This window comes from Camarhynchus parvulus, chromosome 9 (assembly GCF_901933205.1).
Source record: "Camarhynchus parvulus chromosome 9, STF_HiC, whole genome shotgun sequence".
Lineage (NCBI taxonomy): Eukaryota > Metazoa > Chordata > Aves > Passeriformes > Thraupidae > Camarhynchus > Camarhynchus parvulus.
The window spans coordinates 14,731,541-14,753,773 of record NC_044579.1 but is presented as its reverse complement, the minus strand read 5'-3'; the positions used below and the strand labels follow the sequence as shown (position 1 = coordinate 14,753,773).

The window sequence follows — 22,233 nt, the reverse complement described above, 5'->3', positions numbered from 1 at the left end:
AAGTTGGACACAGAAGCAGAAATAATCAGCTGACTGTGGGATGGGCAGTTGCTCACTAGGTAGGAGACTTACAGAAGGATAACTTGGTGTTGTACTGGATCACAAAGGAAAAAGTCAAAAAATGCCACATCCCTGCAGAAGGGAATTGCCTTCAATTTCATGTTGGTTTAACTGTACCTGTGTAAGGTATAAGAAGCAGAACTGCAGGGACTCGTGATGTCAGAGCCATCATTATTTTCCCCAAAGCATATGACTGAAGTATTTTTTTTCAGTTGTTTTACTAACCTCCCTCTGAGTAAATAGCACAGTCTTTACATAAAAAACTTATGTATGTGGGAAAGTTGATCCAAAAGTGAATCTGAATAGTCATGTTAAATAATATTTTCTCTAGAAAAACATAGGGGAAAAAAGCTGACTTTTTGTTGGGTTGTTTTTGGTTTGGTTTGGGTTTTTGTTGTTTTTTTTTTAAAGACATACCTGCATAACCTGAGATTATTGGAAAGAAATTTCAGAGTTTTACAAATCTGTTGTCTCTTGTATTTGGTTTCATTTTTTCCCAGTTGAGATTGCTGTAGTGTTTGGTGCCAGAGTTCTGGAACGTCCTCAATCTGTGCCGAGGTAACTATGACTTCCTGAAACAGCTTCCTGTCCCATTGCTCCTGTACATCATTTCCTTTCTGAGCTTGAAGATATTGCCAGACTTTCTCAAGTTTCACACAGATTTGAAACAGTAAAAATTTAAAACCCAAAAAATTCAAATTGAAATAGTTATCTTTGCTGAGCAGACTGTTGGCTTTGATTCATGGTTTAACATAATCGTCAATCTGTCTGCTTCACTTAAGACAACAAGTAAATAAGGATTGTCATTTTTTTGGAGACAATAAATGAATCAAACTGAATGGCTGCAGTAAAAACCAGATCTTAGAAAGGGTGTGTTTATCCTGCAAGCTTTTGTTTTATAATAAACTCAGTGATCCAGGTAATTCCATTGCAACCCATGGCTGGCTGTTGCACACTACTCCCAGGATTAAGTATTGGAAATGTGAACCCTTTGCTTTGTTTTATGATTTGTATTATTTAGTGTCTAGAAACTTCACCCACAGACTGAGATCCCCTTATTCTGAACTCATCACCAAACAAAAATTCTTTATGTCTTTGACAAAAGACATGAGCACAAGGAAAGAGATTTTTTTTAGATTTTGCAGCAAGGAACTGTTAGAAACACAGGAGGAGAAAGAGGTGACTTTTGCTTGCTTGCTAGGAAGCTCTTCCCAGCTCTCAGGAAATTATGGGAAATAGTATATACATGTTGAATTGAAACTTCAAAGAGTGAATAACAGAAGTTTCCATTATTGGACAACTGCAGCTAAGGGTATTCTCTCCATGCTGAATGAGGGGTAAGGGATTGGAAGGATAACCTGGAAGCTGCAGGAGAATGGGGGGCAATCTGTTGGTACAAAAGAGAGAAAATGTATTGGAAAGGCCTTTGGGAGGTCACCTGTTCCAGCTTCCTGGTCTGTGCAGGGTCAGGAAATTGGGATGGAAAGCTACAAAATTCAGAGCTATCATGTAGGAAACTTATTTCTGTGGGTCTGAATACCTCAAAAATGTATTTTTTGTCCCTGTCAGAGCCTGAAGAAAGGTTGCTGCAGTAATTCAGGTAGGAGAGAAAAATATCTTATGGAAAATAGGAAGAGAAATGTTTTAAAGAGAGAAATAACTTTATTCTTACCCCCAAGAGTGCTGTAGAGGCCTAGAATGAAGCCTATCAGTTTCTGGGTGGAGCAATTAATGAGAACATAAGCAACAGTGAGACCTCATGAAGAACTGTAAAATGGATTTAGTTCTCTTGATTTTGCTGTGACAACTAGATATGCTCTGAAAGACTTCAGAAAGGCAGATTAAACTTGTAGTATGGAGAGTGGGACATGTGTGGTGCAGAGCACATCCCAATCAGAATGAGATTGCTCACGGGATTTGTATTTTTTTGAGAATATGTGGGACAAGAGTTCAAGAAAAGTTCTGTGTCAGACTGGCAGTTCCAGAGGATGTGCTGCTGTTCCTGCTGTGTGGCTACCAAAGCATTACAGATGCTTTAGTGAGAGTGAGTTCAAGTGAGCACAAGAAAAAGGGGATGGGGCAAAGAAAGCGCAGGAGGAAACGGTGAGACAGGAAAATAGAGCATGTCATTAATGTAAAAATGAAGGCCAGATGGGAGCAGATAAGCTTGCTAAAGTTCTGGGCTGTATTTCAGTTTGAAGATAAATCAGTTGATATTGTGACTTTGGAACAACTGAATGGAGAATAAGGGAATAAAAATAACTAAAGGAGAGGAAGAGACTGGATTGACAAGAGACCAGGAAATTATTTGTCAGTATATTTGGAATTCATCTGTCATTTGAAGAGTGTGAGTGGAGTGGGATAAGGTATTATGGAGGGCAGTAAACTTTTCATTAGTTTAACACAAAGCCTTGGATATTTTGGAATTTAAAGAAATCCTAGAAAGCATTAAGTTGCATACTAATAAAAATATGATTTTGGCTTATTGCAGTAAACTATGAGAACAAGTAAGGCCATGTTCCCTTTCTCTCATGTCAGCAGTATACCTAGGGAATTAAAAAACTCCCCAAATAATATGAGTTTTAATTTCCAGAGTAATTTATGTATATACTGGAATGCTGCTCTCTGTGGGATTATCAAGTAGCATATTCAGATTTCTGAACAGAGGAAATAGAACAGTCTCTCCACTCAGGACTGGAAAGTAGAGTGTGGGTGCTCTGTGTGTCCATCCTGTGCAGTGCATCCTTGCAGGCTGAACTCAGCAGATATCTGCATTGTTTCCCCAAGTATGGCATTTCTTTGACTGGAGTTCTGAGCATAAATCCTGTTCTCCAGGAGATCCAGACGCTTTCAATGTGCATTTCTGAGGATTTTAGACTGTTCACTAGGTGCTATTCTTACGTCCTATAAAAGAATTCCTAACGTGGACACCACCGTGTGAGCACAGTGTGTGTTTTCCCGATGGTTTGGCAGCGAGCTGCTGTTCTGGGCAGGGTCCCGGCGCCTGTCCCGCCTGCGATCGATCCCTGGCCGGAGTTCCGGACGAGTCGTCCTCAAATCCCGAGCGCTGCGGGCGCTGCGGCCGCCAGAGGGCGCCCCGGGGCAGGGCCGCTGTCAGCGCGCCTCGGGACGGCCAGGGAATGGCTGGGATAACCCAGAGCCAGGGAATGGCTGGGACATTCTGGAGCCAGGGAATGGCTGGGACAACCCAGAGCCAGGGAATGGCTGGGATAACCCAGAGCCAGGGAATGGCTGGGACAACCCAGAGCCAGGGAATGGCTGGGATAACCCAGAGCCAGGGAATGGCTGGGACATTCCGGAGCCAGGGAATGGCTGGGACAACCCAGAGCCAGGGAATGGCTGGGATAACCCAGAGCCAGGGAATGGCTGGGACAGGGCAGAGCCAGGGAATGGCTGGGATAACCCAGAGCCAAGGAATGGCTGGGACAGGGCAGAGCCAGGGAATGGCTGGGACAGGGCAGAGCCAGGGAATGGCTGGGACATTCCCGAGCCAGGGAATGGCTGGGACATTCCGGAGCCAGGGAATGGCTGGGACAGGGCAGAGCCAGGGAATGGCTGGGATAACCCAGAGCCAGGGAATGGCTGGGATAACACAGAGCCAGGGAATGGCTGGGACATGGCAGAGCCAGGGAATGGCTGGGATAACCCAGAGCCAGGGAATGGCTGGGACATGGCAGAGCCAGGGAATGGCTGGGGCAGTGCACAGCCAGGGAATGGCTGGGATAACCCAGAGCCAGGGAATGGCTGGGACAGTGCAGAGCCAGGAAATGGCTGGGATAACCCAGAGCCAGGGAATGGATGGGACAATCCCAAGCCAGGGAATGGCAGGGACAATCCCGAGCCAGGGAATGGCTGGGATAACACAGAGCCAGGGAATGGATGGGATAACCCAGAGCCAGGGAATGGATGGGACAATCCACAGCCAGGGAATGACCAGGATTATCCAGAGCCATGGGAATGACCAGGATAATCAGCTTTGCTTTTCTTCCTGTATTTTTTAATAGAGCACTGTGTTTGGAAATATAAATATGCAACAGTAAAAATAGTCTATACTGTTTATAACTTCATTAAAAACTTCACCATTCATGGTGTTCTTATTTCATGGGCAAAGAAGATTGGTGAGAGCAGAGTAAGCAGAAATGTAAAGAGAACTTTTAAAAGGCTCATACATTATAATTTCAGCACTAATACACATTTTTTCCCCAATAATCTCTCCTTTTGCTCTGCTAGAATGTGCTAGGATGTTTTGTATGCCTGCATAAGAACAACCAGGACCACACGTACTCTGAAGCAGCTTTGCTGTAGGCAGTGAGGGAAGCAGTTCCAGCTACATCTGCAGTGTGTAACACAAGTTACACCAGGATTTCTGCTTTTCTATTTCTGTTACCACTTGCATTGGAGTCATTGAGTACAACTGCACTTAGGCTCCTGCAACTGCACCTGTAGAAAAGTGGAACATTTGTGGGAAAAATTAATGTTTCTATGTTCTTGTATAATTTACAATGAATAAATAATATATGACAGAGTATCTTCCTAATTTTTTTTTTGTGATGGTTCTGTCATCTAACAGATTACTTTTTTTTTTTCTTCCTTGTATTATTTCCACCTGATTCTGTTTATGGAGTCATTCTGAAAGCAGGAAGCATCTCCTGAGAAACAATCTTAATCCTTACAGTACATCTGAAAGTTTTCTAAAATCACATTTCTGTTCAAACCCCAAGAGCTCTTTTACTTACCTTGAAAACAGATTTTTACTTCTGGTGATTTTTACATACTGACAAGTTTTTTGGCATCAGTTTACACAGCTTGGTTGATTTCAGAGCAGCTGTATGAATGACACACCAGGAAAGTACGTGGCATTACAGCTGCTTTTCTTTTTCTTTTTCAGTGGCAGAAAGACCTTGGATATTATACCAAAAATAGCTTCTCAGATTTTTCACAGAAAAACTGTGGTATCTTGCACTGGCAACTCTGGGCAAAACTACTGATCTCCTGTGAGTTTAACATCATCTGCATCTTTCAAAATGCGTGGGCAGTTTGCACTGCAAGTGACCTTCATACAAGGCCTCTGTGCTGTCTAAACACATTTTGTGGAGTAGACTAATCAGCAGTGAGTAAGCCAAATGATGATTTTAAGCCTCTACTTTCTCTTACAAGCAGCTACGTGACAGTAATGTGCCCTGGGAAGCTCTTGTGGAGAGGCTGCGTGACACAGCCCCGCCTGAAATGAAAGAGCCCCCCAGGAATTGGGCTGGGAACCTCTGCACACACAAATGTCAGCCACAGCTCCAGAGGGGGCAGGAGCAACGTGCCAAGAACAAAAACTTACTGAATAAAGGTGCATGCTCCATTGAAGCAATTGTTATAAGGCATGGCTGTTTATTGGGTCAGACACACAGACTTTTCTTATTTACTACAGAAAACAGACTTTTTAAGGATTGAAAGAGGAAAAATAAAATATGTTTTACCAGGAGCAACATGTAAATATTACAATGTTGGATAGGTTGGGCATCCTGAAATTGTGTTTTATCAGCATCATAGCAGTTACTGCAATAGAACGGGTTGTGGCTACTTTGTATTTCTTCATTCTGATTTCTCTGTTTTGTATCTATGCTCCAGGTACTCCATGGCTTATAGCAGACGCTGTGGCATTGTCATTTATAGAGGGTAATTAATATATCATTTACAATTGCCTAGATCTAGGACTCAAGTATTAAACCAGTGATTTCAGTATTTGGATATAATCGTTTCATATTTGAGGAGTGTAAGGAGTTTACAATTTTTTAACATGTCAAGTACTAAACTTGAATTTTATAAATTGATTAAAAACTATGAATACAGGGTTCTTGTATAATTCTGTTTCTTTATAAACCAGTGCTTTAATACTTAAATATTTGTTGATTTATATTAAGGATTTTTTGTTCTAGAACTACATACCAATATGATGGAAACATTCAGTGACTGTTGATCTTTAAGTATAAGAAGAAATTCCATATATATTATTTTGTCTTTGTGATTATTTCTTTTTAGGATAATGACAAATACAAATTCCATTATGTGGCTAAAATACCATACTAACCTAATAAATGAACAGAAAGTGTATTTTTGGGTAATGTAAGTTTATTCCCAACATATGGCCCTGTAAGAACCTCTATAGAAAGATCTATTGCAGATATCACAAGTGAACAACACATTTTTCATTACTGTAATATGCAAATACCATTGCTTTTGACAAAGACAAAGTGAAGATCTATGTATGAAGGATACATATCTTTCAAAAAAAAAAGCTCAGTTCAAATGAGCCATCAGCAGCATTCCCACCAAGAAGACATTTAACCTGTAACAAAGAACTGATGTGAAAGTTTACGTGCACATTTTCTCCAATAACAAAAGCTGATTTTAAGAAGTTACTGACTGTGTGTTCACACCATGTGTTGCAGTTCAGTGCCACCTCAGTTGTCTTATGTGAATTTTAAAGGCCACACATAACTACCCTATATGATTGCACTGATATAAATCTTAAAGTAATTCAGGGTTTCTTAAGGTTTTATTTTTTAACTTGGCTCACTTCAGTGATCTTTAAGGAATACTTTAAAGTATGTCCCTGACAAGAGTTGTAGAAGTGCAACACTAGGAAGCTGGTGAATTGCAATACAGAACAATACACATTCAGAACTTTTTGTTAACCAGCCTTGCAGCTAGAAAGATAAGGATATTGATATTGTTGTGTACTGAACTGTTTCCCAACGGTTCTTCAATATAATTGAATAGTTTCAATTGCTTTTTAAGGAATTCCAGCAGCACAAAGAAATATTAAACGAAGAACCTGATTCATCATGCAAAGAACTTTAATAAAGCTAAGAGGATGAAAACTTACAGTGGTTCTTATTTGATAGGAAAATTAACATCAGACTCACTTCTCAAAGCTGAAAAAAATATGCCCTCAACCACCATACATCACCTTCTGCACTGGTTACCAGACCCTTAATGTTAAGAAAATTTATTTTAATATTTTAAATGCTCTTTAGCTATTCCATGCTCTGCAGTATCTAATTTTCTAGAGAATAAATTTCTCAAACATGATGAATTTTAGTCAGCTCATGGTACATTACAAGCAGCAACACAACTGCTCATATATAACAAAGTTGGTGAACAATTAAATTAAATTATAACAAAATTTAGTGTGCTGTAGTAGAGTTCATTCCCATGGAAAGAGTCAGTGGCAATGTTATTAAATTCTACAATAAATCTAATTAGGTAAAGGGGCCAAAGAACTCAAACTGTTTCTGGAAACATTTCCCAGTCACAATGATATTTTCCATATGTTTCCTGTTTCTTCATTTATAGGTTTTTTTTTACTTCAGGTGCATTAAATGTCACAGTGTTTAAACTGCAGCCTATGTATCGAGGATGGCTACTTCAGATGCAGTTGATACTTTAAAAAAACAAAATTAAAAACCATTGAAGTAGAATCACATAATATTCTGGGTTGGGAGGGACCTATTGAGTCCAACAATCATTGCAGAAATATATGAGAACTTTTCTTCAGATTTGCATCACAGAAATAGTAATTTTAGTATGCTGAATTAATGGAATTATTATAGTAGCATTTCAACAGTACTTGAGTAGCCAGGCAAGAAATACAATCATTTTCTAATACCCAGAAACTAATCTTTCATCAGATTGAATACATACTAGAAAGGACTTTTATAAATCATTCATGTCCTGACCAAATTCTCTCATAGGACTAGTGTAAATCAGAGTAACTGCACTGCAGTCAGTGGATTTTCACCAATGGTTAATGGTGAAATATTAAAAGAGAAGCAAGGGTAAGTATTCTTAGCATTGTTCCAATATTGATGATATACTAGCAGTGTACTTTTAATCACTGTATTTGGTAGTTCTAAAGTAAAATATCTTAACTAATTTTAAAAGCACATTTCCAATAATTTATAAGCCTTATGGAGCACGTTTGATTTTCACTTAAGTGCAGCTAAATGTGGTTGGTTCTATAAGAAAAACATCTTCATACTGTCACACAAGAGAAACACAAAACCAAAAAGGTTCTATAAAAAGTTCTGGAATTTGTTCTATACTTGTGCTTCTTCTGTAGATTTGTCTGTTGACTGTTTCTTTTGAATACAAGGTTGTATAAGTAAAAATATTATTCCCACCATGTATAGCAATCCAGCTATGTAAAAAGAAAAATCGTATTTTTGTGTGATGTCATAGATCCAACCTGGAAAATAAGGACAGAACATGTTTGTTACAAAGTTTGCCAAAAAGGTACATTTCATGAGAAAATTCAAAAAATACTTCACATTTCTTTCACGACGTTTCTGTCAAATCCACAGATGCTTTGTGGAAAAACAATATTTTTCAAACACGTTATCACAGGTTTGATTTTAAAATCAACATTTTGTAATCCCAAACCAATTAGTTCCTCCTCCTTATCACTGCCTCTGTAAAATGCCCAATATTGGGTATTTCAAATGCTATGCCTTGTGCAAGCAAACACATTCCCCATAGCTGTCTCCAAGCCTCACATACCAATAGAAGACTGTTCAAGAGATACAATCTCAGTACTGCAATTATTCTCATTCCAGCCTCAATTCCTTTGCAAAAACACATTAAAGTTACTTCTTCATTAAAGTTACTTATTCATTGCTTTGGGAAGGTTTGAGAACCCAAATAAGCCAAACTCCCTCAATCCACGCTGGCTGCATTGCAACATACCCACAAGATCAGAAGCTCCCTTTACATCAGCTGCTTGCATCCAAAATTGCTTCTTAACCAAAGACCAAATTCAGAGACAGGTTTAGCACAGACTGGGAGGTGCTGAGGGAACATGGCAGAGTAAAACACTGCTGCTTTCAAGGGGCACTGAGAGAGCTTTCTTCTCACTCATGTCGCTCAGCCAGGGGTGGGGAGAGAAGGGGCTCTCGCTTTCCTGGGCTGCTCACGCTGCTGCTGCCTTCCCTTCAGCCTAGAGCTGCCCTGGCTGACTAAGGCCATGACTCCCAGAATTTCTCACAGCTTTCTTCTCAGCAGCACCTCTGTAAAAGGGAGCTGGAGTCTGATATAGTACTGACAATCAGTACCTGTATCTCTTCTGTATTCCCCCACCTCTTTCTATGAGCAAATGTATAATGAATGTCTGTTTAAACCTAAGTAACTCTAGGGACAGCATACATACACTTCTCCCTTCTGCTGGGGATGACAGAGGTTATGAGCTGTAAATCTGTACAATGTAAAGCTCGATGTTATGTCCATTCTGGAGCAGCTGTGATTTGTTAACTATACATGCTCATAGCATAAGAATGTTTAATAATACAAAGAGTCATACAGCCATTACACAAACATCTGTTGGTTAGCAATTTTAACTCTTTACCTGCAAAGGGTGGTCCAAGCAAAGCAGATATTCCATTGGCACAAATGATGATGCCATAGGCATTTGCAAGGTGTTTAGTTCCAACTAAATCTTCAGTCACAACAGGCATTAGAGAAAAATAGCCACTAGAAAATCCTATTAGAGCACAAACCACAGCCAGGCCAATGTATGTCTGCATTAGTGGCAAAGTAAGAATGCAGGTGACCAGGGTAAAGTTAGCCATGAGGAAGACATTCCAAGTGCTGATGCATGGCAGATCAGAGATGATTCCAAGGATCACTTTACCAAAAATATGAACAATGGCTATAATGGATGTCAAAGGAAATACATTGTCCTGCCTAGATAATTTGTACTGCTTGACTATTTCTGGAAGGTGAATAAAGGGAATGACAAAGCTGCTATAGGCAAACAAAGCCCAAATGATAAAGGCCACAAATACTCTATTGGTAAACAGCGATGCAGCTCCAAAGTAGCTGGAGTACCAGAGTGCAAAGCCCTTCCTGACTGTAACTGTCAGCTGGCTCACTGTCTTAAAGAGGCGCAGTCCATACATGCTCCTTTCACTTCCAGATTTACCTCCAATTTCTATGTGCTGCACACTGCCAAGCACTTCTTCATTTGCTACCTCTTCTTTTTTCTCTGGTTCTTGACCAAGGACTCCATTAGATTTTATAGTCTCTGTAGATTGGGACAGAGCTTTTGCTCGATTTTCTTCACTATCATTTCCCACCACATATTTTTCGCGGAGCTCTTTGGGAGAGAGTGGTCTCATAAGTGCCCCGCAGACACAAAGGTTCAGGGAAATGGCCCCCTGGATGAACATGGCATTCCTCCACCCAAATTCAGTGCAGAGGTACTTCAGTAAGGCAGTCATTAGGAAAGCTCCAAACCCCGTTCCTGTGGTACTGAGCCCTTGTGCAAGTGCTCTTCTGTTCTGAAAATACTGCCCTACCATGACCACTGCAGGCAGATAAACCATGCCACTTCCAATACCTATAAAAAAAATTAAATAAATCTGAACTGTTTGCCAACAACATAAAAAGCAGTGAAAAAAAATGAATTTTATTCCTAACTTTTGTGTAAGCACAGTAGTAAAATCAGTAATAGATATTCAATTCTGATGTTAGCTTTCATTTCTGTCTCCTAATGTTTTCTAGAATCTGCAATACTCATTCCAGAGAGAATGCAACACTGATATTTATTGCCAGAAAAACTAAACACGTGGAAGATAAACCTTTATCTCAGGTCAGCATGACAACACTGGAAAGTTACAAATGTCCCACAACCAACCAGTGACAGTTACTATGAGGACAAACATAGACACAGCCTGTTTTGAAATATCTGCAATTATAATACCCACATCTGATGGTATCAGTGACCAGAACTGCTTAGTGAGCATATCTTGTTGCTTTCACCTAAGTTCCCCAGCAATGAAGATTCTCACTGAGTTCCTGTCCTTGTTCAGTTACTGGAGCCACAGTGACTGTGACATGTATTTGAGGAGTCAGCACAGGGGTTAGTGCACTGGTGGGACCTCAGGTGGCTTCCAGGTTGGTTCTCTTTGGGCAGTCCAGGGAGGGCCACACAGTAGCTGCTCAGCCTTACAAGGCAGATCTCTAATGCTGTTGAAAACCCCTCACCTGTAGTTAAAAACCAGGCTGGGTATTCATGGCATATACTTCAAGCAGGAAGCAATGAATTGTGCAAACACATCATTAGAGGTAACAGTTCACTATTTTGTCTCACAGCAAATTCTTCATAGAGGGATTTGGATTGGAACGGGTGTATGCAGAAGATGCTTCCCAACTCACTGTGATTGTAATTCAGAAGTGTTCTGTGACTTAGAAGTTATCCTAAAGAGGTGCTAACGTAGCTGCATGCAGCTACAGCATGATCTAGCTGCAGCTAGGCCAGAGAAAGCCGTAATTCCAAAAAAGCCTGAAAAAAAGCTCTTCAACATCACAGCAGAGACCCTGGCCAGAGCCGACCCATTTTGCTTGTTAGAAGTATTTCTTACTTTCCTAGGCAAATACACAAATTGGGCTTTTATTTTTGGGCTTTCATTTTGCACCACTGTCGGTCCCCACACCCAACCACAGACTCGGGGAGGCCTCTCTGCCCCCCGGGAGAGCCGCTGCTCCTGGGGCTGCTGCCGTGAGGAGCCAGCCCAGGTGCCGCTGCGGGAGCCGCTGCTCCTGGGGCTGCTGCCAGCCGTGAGGAGCCAGCCCAGGTGCCGCCAGGAGAGCCGGCTGCCAGGAGCAGCGGAGCCCTGAGGGCAGGGGCCCTCGGCAATGTGCTGAGGGTGGCTGCGGATGGAGAGATGAGGTTGGGATCGGAGGGATGAACTGAAGGCAGCAGCCATGAGCAGGCCCATATGCACAGTGCGGGGACCCAGAGGTGATGGCAGCAAGAGGTGGCCACCGCAAGGGAAAAGCAGCTTTCCAGGAGCAGCCATGAGAAGATGGAGAGACTTCCCTGGATGGGCCGGGACTGGGCATGGTGAGTGAGGGGATGGGAGTGAGCGGGCAGGACCGAGGGTGAGTGAGCAGATCGTGAGGGAGGGACAGTGAGCAGAGGTCTCATGGAGCTGGAAGGAACCTCTCAGGTATCTCTACACTGTATTTCTAGCCAGAATTACTCCTGTAACATCTCACTTCCCCATCTCACATAAAAGTTTGTCTCTGATTTTTTTTCCCCAGAAAATCTGGTTTTCACCACTCTTTAAATTCTCTACTTAAACCCTGCTATTTTTTGTTTTGTGTGTGCTCTTTCTGAAAAGAGCACGGGGGCTGAAGAAGAACTGTGTAGATTCCTGCCTGCTTGATTATATTCAATATATATGAAAACAGAAATTCTGAAAAAGGCAGGATCCTCTCTGTGATCGATGTTCTTTGTTCAGGAATTTACAATGTTACTGAAGTCTACGGTATGGTGGTGTAAGGGGTCATCAGAGTGATCTTTGCTAAGCTCGGTATTTCTCCATCCAGAAAGCTAGATAAAAATTTATGTATAGAAATTCTGGAGAAAACATTTGTTACTCTTTCCTGTGGCAAGGAGAGGAGTTAGCTAGATATGAAATTCATCTTTAAATTTTACTTGTCAGAGTTTGGGTTACAGTAACTCCCCTAATTTAAAATGTCCTCTCATGTATTCACTTGGCTGAAACTGATAGAAGTTCCACCTTCACATGGCAAATTTAAAAAACAACAGAAGTCACTGGGCCCAATCCACTGAATAAATAAGTTTCCTAAAAGGATAACAGGCTATAAAAAGTGTGAAAGCAGAGCTGGAATAACTTTACAGTCTACCTTCCCTATTTACTCACTCAAATAAGCTTCAAAGAAATCAAAAATAATTGAAAGAACCTTCAAACATTAGTGCAGCTCTCACCAGCTGTCACTCCAAAGGTGAGGAAGAGGTAGTGCACATTTGAGGCATAGGCACTCAGTATCCAACCCAGGGCATTCAGGATCCCTCCAATTATGGCTGTCGTGCGGCACCCACACATGCTGATGAATAAACCAATAAAAGGACCTGTTAAAAAACATGAAAGAAATGATAAATTATTTATTTAATTCTTTATGCTCTAATAATTTTTCACCTTAAGTTTCTTAATGTTTTAAATAAAATGTTAAAACATCAGGCAACTCGTACAAGTCGGTTTATTTTTCATATTATTTCTTAAAATCATGGAAAGAGAAATACAACCAACTGATTAAACACTTAGCAAATACTTGAAATACCTACAATCAAATTTGCCCCATGAAGAAGGGACAGTTTAAAGAGAGGAATAAGCTGAAACTCTTGTTCCCCGTGCTGATGCTTATATGAGTGCAAGACTTTTTCACAAGTAACCAGAAGTTAAGCATTTTATCTTGTTTTCAGTAGAATAATTTAGGCAGAGATAAGCATAACTTTTTTCAGTCTTCATTTAGGGAGTCATACATATGTCTATACATATATACACAAACATTTCCTCCAGATACTATTTTGGGTTGATCCAACTACAACTAAAAAAATACATTTTCATTCATCTGCCAAACTGAAATACAAACTGTGTGAATTCAACATTTTCTCCTCACAGATGCAGCATGGGGAGGACTCCAAACTTCACAGATCATGTTTTCTTAATTCTAGTCGGACCTGGACGTCACAGGCTTCCTTTCCTGCTCATGCAGTCTGCTGGGCTGTCTTCCCTGTCATCTTCCCTGTTACTCCCTTTCTCCATCTACATTGTAAAATTCGTCCTGGTGACTTTAAAAGGTCATCTTGGGACAACCATAAGAAAATACTTTAGGGATGAATGGCAAACACATTCTAAAAATATATCTAGTTTTAAAATACGTGATGCTGGCACATACCTACAATAAGTGTGATGCCCATGCTGAGGGAGCTAACCCACGCTGTTAAGCCACGACTTTGATTAAACTCTTCAAGCCATTCCATATTGAGTATTCCAAGGGCCATTTGGGAGCCCATGATGAGTATGTGCACAAGGAAAGAGGAAAGTACGATCATCCAAGCCCATCCTCCATCAACGTTTGGATTAGGTTTAATTGGCTTACTTCCAACTTTGGAGTCATCTCCAAAATCATATCCAATATCCTCTCGACTAGCATACATTTTCTCCACAGTATTCTGAAGCAAATGCAGTAAATACCTAAAAATACATACAAAATAATCAGATTTTGTGGTTTGGTTATGGTGAATGCCATAAATCGCTATCGTATTTCACCACTGTAGTTAGTGCAGTTGTAGTGAATACTGTGACTTCATTGTTCAAATGTAAAATGCTTAGGAAATTGTCCAATTAATTTATCTATTTGTGTAACTTGTTATCATGGCTGTCTATGCAGGAGTATTTACAGGCTGACAGTAGGCTGCACTATTTCCATTACTATACATTTTACTTACTTTTAGGTGGCTGAAAGCCCTCACTCTTCATGGGTTGACTGTGGTCACAAAAAAGATTGGTCTCTCTCTGTATATTACTTCTCTGTGTCTCCTTCTGCTGTCCTAGTAAGATGATGTGCCTTTGTGTTCAAGTTCATAAAGCTTGGAGTAAAGAAGCAGCAGGTAGGTGAAGTTACCGCATCTTTTCAGAGGAAACCAGTTTGGGGATGTATTTCTTCCTTAGCAGTGGAAGAACAAGAATGAAGACAGCAAAAGATAAGGAATTCAGATTCTTAATTTTCAAAATGTTTTGCTTACATAAATCACAACAAGGCAATTGTTACTGCCTCTCTTTTTAATAGAGTCAACATGACAACAGTTTGCTATTATGTATTCAGTTTCCATAGTATTGATCCTTATAATCCTACTAAAAACAAAGAATTCTTCCAAATTAATGCCAATGCCTATCAGAATCAAACTGAGTGGCAGAGTTACATGCATAGGTGTACACAGGATCAGGTCACACTAGCTTAATTTGATTACTTTGATTTATTCTATTGTTACTCTAAGTGAAGATTGCAACACAAGGTGAAAATAATTTCAAAACCTCTTTTAATTGATTAACAGTCAAGGTGCATAATCCAGTCTTCCCTCCATCTGATTTCTGCAGCAACAGATTCAAATCTTACCCAACTGTGGAGCACCACATATGTTTCCATGGAGACTAGGAATGCAATGATACAAATTACCAGAGATGGTAATTTTTTGTCTTCTTTTCTTCTCCAGAGAATTAAAAAGAAACATCAGCTTCAGGACAGTGGAAAGGGAAAAAAAGTTATCAAAAATTGATTTTAAAAGCTTCTTTTATCTCCTATGAGCTCTCAGAATGTGTGCCTCTGGGCTGGCTCCTCACTGCTGCAAACAGGCAGTGAACAGACAAACCCAGATTCTGTACCAACTCAAATTTGTCTTTAAATACATGAGTACATTTTGCTTCTCAAGTTACTACCTTTCCAAACTATTTTACTTTTTTTCTTATTGCTAGATAAACACACAGAGAAGCGCTGGGGCATTCCACAGTAACCCATAGCTGGAATCAGAGCTGGCCAGTCCCAGACAGCAGTCAACACCTGTTGGTACGTGCAGCCTCTCCAGCCTGGCTGCTGCCTAAGTTCCCTTTCTACTCGAGTGCCACCTGACCCTTCCTGGCAGTGCAGGTAATCAGGTGTAACTAAGGGCAGCTTGAGCGTGTAGGTTCTGAGAGCACATTGATCTGCCTCATAAGTGAGCTGCAGCTAAAATATGTTGCACTCCTGGTAGCAAATCTTTCACAGATGGATGTTCTGTAGTGACTAAGCTGTCATTTGCCCTAACTTGGCCATGGGAGGTATTGGTGACACAGTGAGGAAGAACAAGAACTGTGTACATTTAACACTTGCTGCACAGACAGATAAGCTGGGATCAGTTGCCAGTGATGAGTTGCCAGTGAAAATGGATACTGAAATGCCTTCCGGGCTGTTCCTTTCCAAACTGGGAAACAGAGAATGGGGATAGTTTTTAGAGGTCCTTCTAGAGGTCCTGCAGGGTGTTTGAGGGAGGACGAGCAGCAGGGGAACAAGTCAGAGCCATGCAATGGTACAGACTGGTTTTTTGACCATAAAAGGACAGCCTGGTCACAATTATTAAATTATATTATTAATTAAATTAAAGAGGACAGCCTTAGTCATAATTATACCTCATCCTTCCCATGCAAAAGATAGGTCTTAAAGATGACATCTCAACCCTTTCCTAATAACGTACTGGGAGCCAGATCCTCTGTTGCTGTAGGTTACAGGACTACTTACAGAGGATTCAGCCCACTCACAAGGCAGAGAGAGACTAGGTGCAAAAAGGTGATAAACACAGGGAATAATCCCATGTTAATGGGAAATAATGAGAAGAGGCAGAATGAAGGAAAATCGCAAGCTGTTGCACATGCTCTGCATAAGATTAATGAAAATGTATGGGGGATATTACAGTGCATCTTAGAATGCAAAATACAAAATTATGTAACTGAAGATTCAGAGTCAAAATTAAATGTAAAGCCTCACCTTTCTCTCTTATTGTGCACACCTGAATCCTGATGCTGGATACAAAAAATTTCTTCTTTGGACAGGAAATAGGCACATCTTTTACATATTTTAAATTATTTGAAGAAAAATAATTGATATTGAGCTGCAAAGTTATGACACTCCTCTTTGCAGTCTTGCTGACAGAACTGGCTTAGATTGAGTAGATGCAAGTTAATGTCATGCTTGTATCAACCCCCACAAATCTTCAGAAAATGCATATATTTTCCGTTTGAACTGAATTCTTGCTTATTATTACTTTCATACTATTAACTTTTCACTAAGGTGACAAGTTCAGAGTGAATACACTCAAAAGCAGAGGAGGTCATCTCCAATAACTGCACAAACTCTGTCTCTGGATGCCTGGCTCCCTTCCTCAGGACAGTCTGATCATCCCAATGCCTGTTGCACCCAGGAGAAAGGCACATACCTGCCTTCAACCTTCTTCTCACACAGCCCTGCCAAGAACAGGCTCATGAAAGGCAGAGGAGCCAAATGAACTATTTGCAATTGTGAAATCCTAGAGAAACTGTACTGAAAATGACAGCAGCTGGTGAATCCAGCCAGTTTCCCCAACCAGCAAGGCAGGGAAGAGCCACTCACAGTAACAGTGTTTGAATACAGCCCCTCAGGAAGAATTTCATTTAAAAGCAGGGGAATCTGGATTCTTATTTGGTCACCTGTAAAAGAATGAGATTATTTTTTTCCCCATAAAAGCTTTTTAAACTAAACGCACACAAAGTATGCAGAGCTCTTAGAAAAATGGCCCAAGCATTAGTGCCTGTGAAGATGCTGAGCTTTTTTGAAAACCTGACTCATGAGCTATTTTAGGGACAAATGCAGGTGCTTTAAAAGACCTAAGTTAGCAACAAAACACCCAAGTTCTATGTACCATAGTGGAGCTATGGCTCTCTAACTTGTAGTTCAACTAGATCACTGAAAACATCTGCTCTTGCTATAAAAAGTCCATATGATGAATAATTTACATATATTTGGTCAACTACTTCCAGCATTTGACTGCCTCAGTGTTAAAAAATGTAGAATAAAATTGTACTTTAAAGACAGTTCCAATGGATAACTCATACATGCATTATAACTAGTAATGAGGTTTACTTTGTAATATTCCTAGTAATCATGCCACATGTAATTATTTGGTTGCTGAAGGCATACAGAGGAAACATTGCTAAAAACATGGTTTATTTTGGTTGTCATATGTTTCAGCAGTCTGACTTCACCTTGCTAACATGCCCAGCACTTCAGCTGTCAGCAGCTTTACGGAGATGTGGACACCGGCCACCTCTGCCAGTCAGAGCCCCAGTGCATAAAAATGCATGCCCAGAAGGGAACACAAAATCAGGGAAATTAAATGCTTAAAAGGCTAAACTAATTGCCAGGGTCACAAGTTCGCACAAAGTCGGCAGCAGTTCGGTTTCCAGATCGGGGGCGCTGCCCTGCTGCCCCTCCCTTAGGGATGTTTCCAAGCCCTGCTCAAGCGGCCTCCCCGGAGACCCCTCGGTGCTGCTGTGCCCCGGTGTGACCCACGCGTGGTGTCCCGTCCCCAGGCACGGCAGAAATGGCTGAGATAGTGGATCGTTATCTCCCCTTGGTCCCAAGGGCTCGGGCATCTTGCACCAGGCGTGCACCTCTATTTTGTACAGGCTTACAGCCTGTTTCGGGAGCAGCCCGAAAGCAGGGGATGTACTTTTTTCTCCAAGAGAACAGCGTTGGGAGCTTCGCACGCCTTCGCGCGCTCCAGTTCAGTTCACCTATGCGAAGCAGAGCTGGGGCGGGGACGGCCGCCACCGCCCGGGCCGCGGGGCTGCCACAGGGACAGCTTAGCCGCGGCTGTCCCGCAGCCCGGGGCCGGGCCGGGGGCGCGGGCTCGACCCGCGGGGGCTGCGGCGGGGCCGGACGGCAGGGGCGGCGTTCTGTAGGCGGCGCGGCCGCGGCACCGCCCGCCGAGCACAAAGGATGACCGCGAGTTACCCCGCTGCGGCAGCCGCGCTCCTGGTCCGCCGCACCTCCGAGGGGCCGCCGTCCCCGGCCCCGGGAGCCCCGCGCCGGGACAGCCCGGGACAGCCCAGCCCCGCACAGCCCAGGACAGCCCAGCCCCGCACAGCCCAGCCCAGCCCAGCGCGCCTCTGCCGCAGGCGGCGCGGCCGCTCCGCGTTCCCCTCCCGCTCCGGTGCCGCTGCCGTGTGGCGGCTCCCGGCTCCTCCCGAGGTACTCACCGCGTCGAGCTCCGCCAACGCCGCCGTCCCTGAGCGCCTCGGCACAGAGTCCCGCTGTCAGCCCAACCCGCGGCGCTGCTCCGCGCCCCGGGACCCCGGGGGCTGCTGCGGGCTCCGGTGCCCACCTGCGCCCGGCTCCGCTCAGCGCCCGCGCCCGCTCAGCCTCGCCCCTGCTCACCACCCTGGGGCTTATTTTCCATAAGAGTGCGGCACCGGTCTGGGGCCTCCTGCTCCCCAGGCAGCTCGTCCTCTGCACCGCCTTGTCTCCATTCTCTGCAATTTCAAATCTCCACGCTCTTTCATTCCTGCGATACCGGCTAATTCTGGTTTGGCAGAGCAGATTTGCAATCCTCTCACATGCACACTCTTGTGGCTGAACGAAGTTTATTGCTGCACAGGTTATGGCCGGAAATTTACATCCCAGAGAGCTGGAGGATATGATCCAATAAAATCAGCCACTATCGAGATTTTAACGGCCATTGAATATGTTTATTTCAGAGTGTCTGGTTGAACTTATGTATCCAAACCACCCTGACAGTGCAGCTTGGGAAGTTTCACTGTATGGTACCTTATTTGCACTATAAATAAGTTTCAAGAATATTCCACCCTTGGGAGAAGAGCTGCAAAAATACATTACTTTTTGAGACCAGTATCTGCTCCTCCCTTGGATCTTTCTAAGTAACCTGACTAATGAGGTTTACACTCTGCAATTCTTTGCTCTATTTGCAGTGAATATACCCAGGCTAAGGTGACTATATGCCACCACACATAACTTTCATTCTCAGAGATTCTTGATGTCCTAGCAGTGCACTGAGTAGTATAAATCAAGGCTGTTCAAGAAGACATAAGAAGTATCTTGAGAGGAGACAAAATGAGGAGAGGCCAGCAGGAATGTTTTGTGTTACACATACTGCCTATGTGCAAAACGTGACACAGAATCTGTTAGAGAAGAAATGGTCAGAAGAGGGTTAAAAATATTAATTTGGGGCTTTTAAATATTTTTTCTGCATTTTTGCTTGACGCTCCTCCATCTACTGATAAATGCAAGTCTGATCTGTTTGTTTCATTTTAAAATGTGCTGATGATGATTATTGATCTAATTTATCAAATATATCAATATGAAACGCTTCTATCTGGATTGGGTTCAAGTGTGTGGCAGATTATGAGCTATTGCTAGGGCTTCTGTCTTTATATAAAACACAACTTTGCATTGTAGTCTTCAAAAAGAAGTCCTTTTGCAGAATAAATAACTAGATTAGTGTCAGAGACTTGTGATTAGGTTTATTTATGTCTCCTTCATAAACAAAACTAGATTTCCATTTTAAAATACTGTGATAGTGCATTGCAAATATGTGTCATTCTACAGTACACATGTTCCCTGATGATTTAATCTTTTACAATAATACCTTGCCCAACAGTGTATGGGCACTTGTATCCCAGAATTTAATTTATAACTTGGCATTAGCTTTTTGACTGGAGTCTGCTTTCTTAAAAGGCTTAATGCTAGGGGCTTGGCACTTGAAATTAGCTGCTTATTGACTACTGTTATTACTCAAGTTTGAGACACATACACTTGGATTTATGAATTATCTAACATGCTAACATCCTTTAAGTCTGCTGCAGAAACAGATTTGACTGGCTGTTAACCCACTGCCTCCAGTACCTGAGTGCCACCTATGTGCCTAAATCCTTGTGCCAACAGAGATTTGATCTATGGAGAAATTACTCAGCTGTGTCATACTGCTTCAGCAGTTTTGGTTCATATACCACAGGGGTTCTGGGCTATTGTTTTGGATTTATGTTGTCCCTTAGGAAGATGAGTATGTGTGGATCTACTTGAATTGTATCCACTAAACTGTGCACGTCTAACAGCAGGAGTACAAATTATGTTCAGTAAGGAAAAAAGTCCATTTTGTAAGAATGGAGAGGACAATCCTATAGTATTAGAAAAAGTCAGCCATTTTTAAGTAAGAAGAATAAGGTGCCTGATCCAGTAAAATTAGAGGTAAACAAAGTGTGACAGACTCTGGTACCTTAGAAATCTTAACTGTGTAAAATGCTTGGATGGCAAGCAGAGTAACCCCAAATTAAAAGGAAGGATGTTTTACTAGTCCCTTAAACATAAAGGTAATTAGATGTCATAATAAAACTTAGAGGCAAAGAGGAGTGGAGGGAGAGAGGGAAGAAGGCAGAAGTAGGAAGACTTGATAATTCAATTTCCTTTACTGTCTGGGGGTCAATGTGGCAGCATAGTCCTAGAAGTGGTGGTTGGAAGGGATCTTTGGGATCCACCCTGTCCAGCCTTCCACTTGGAGCAGGACTGTGACCTGTGGTATTGCAGGTCAGTCATGGCCTTGCTCAAGCTGCCCTTGAAAGCCTTCAAGGATAGAGACTGACCAGCCCTTCTTGGGCAGTATGTTCCTGTGTAGCACCAGCCATGCTCAATCACATGCATCCAGTCACAACTCCAAGGACTCAGCTTGTGACTTTTCCTTCTGGTTTTGCCATTTGCTGCTACTGAGAAGAGTCCAGCTCAATAATCTTTGCCACTTCCTTTGAGTAGTTTTACGTTGTCGTCAGATATCCCCTTATTTTCTTCTCTGCCAGGCAAACCAAGCCAAACTTATTCTAAATCTCTTCACAAGTTGTATGCTGTAGGCCATTTGCCATCTTAACAGCCCTCTGCATGTCCCTCTCCTGTTTCTTGACATCCTTTTAGAACTGGGGAACCCCAAACAGGACCCATTATCCCAGATGTGGACTCACTATCACTAAATAAGGAGGGATAATAATCTCCATTAATCTGCTGTCCATGCTCCCTTCCTAATGTAGCTCAGAGGGTGGTTCACTTTATTCACAATGAAAACTCCCTGTTGGCTCATGTTCAGCTTAGTGTCCATTGTGACCCCACATTCTCTTCAGCTGCCTCTCTGGCAGCTTGCACTGGTGCCTGGCACTATTCAATCGCATGTGTTCCCTTTGCACTCTTCATCACACTTTGTAAGGTTTCTGTTGCCTCAGTTTTTAAGTTTCCCAAAGGCCTCTCAACCAGATCTCCACTGTTTGATTTGGAAATCACCCCTTCTAAGTTAGTATTGTCTGAAAATCTCCTGCAGGTGCATCCTATATAATTATTCAAGCTAAAATCAAAGAAAAGAACAATTCTGGTACTGGTATTGAGCCTTGAGTGTTCTGCTTGTACTGGTCACCAACTAAACACCCCATTGATTCCTATTCTTCAAGCCCAGGATTCCATGCAGTTTTAACCCATCTCACAGTTCATTCATTCAGCCCATACTCTTCAGCTTCAGCCAGTTGCTTAATCTCATTGCTTAAAAGGGTAGCTGTGCTGTAGATCTCACAGATCATTCAGCCCTCAGGAAATGCATACTGATAAAAATATAAAGTGCTATTTATCTTCCCAGCACTTTTTCTCTACTATTGCTGTAGTGCTGATCCCTCTCCTCCCTAAAGCTCTCATTAAGCTGCCACCCTGCTTCCCATGAAGTCCTAGTGCTGTAGTGATTGA

General features: G+C 42.1%; 1 protein-coding gene across 4 annotated transcripts; it reads right to left on the bottom strand.

Annotated features, from left to right (window-relative positions):
* Positions 1-5,460: 5,460 nt before the first annotated feature.
* SLC16A14 (solute carrier family 16 member 14) lies at positions 5,461-19,066 on the bottom strand. 4 transcript variants are annotated; one of them, XM_030954770.1, is made up of 6 exons: positions 18,705-19,066; positions 14,387-14,604; positions 13,834-14,132; positions 12,863-13,006; positions 9,473-10,465; positions 5,461-8,320 (listed from the first exon to the last, which is right to left on the bottom strand). In XM_030954770.1, the coding sequence occupies exons 3-6, from the start codon at positions 14,093-14,095 to the stop codon at positions 8,172-8,174; spliced, it is 1,548 nt and encodes a 515-aa protein (XP_030810630.1). In that variant the 5' UTR covers positions 14,096-14,132; positions 14,387-14,604; positions 18,705-19,066; the 3' UTR covers positions 5,461-8,171. The 4 variants fall into 4 exon arrangements, with proteins under 4 accessions (XP_030810630.1, XP_030810634.1, XP_030810631.1 ...); XM_030954774.1 differs by having other exon boundaries at positions 14,038-14,132; XM_030954771.1 differs by having other exon boundaries at positions 14,387-14,600.
* Positions 19,067-22,233: the final 3,167 nt, after the last annotated feature.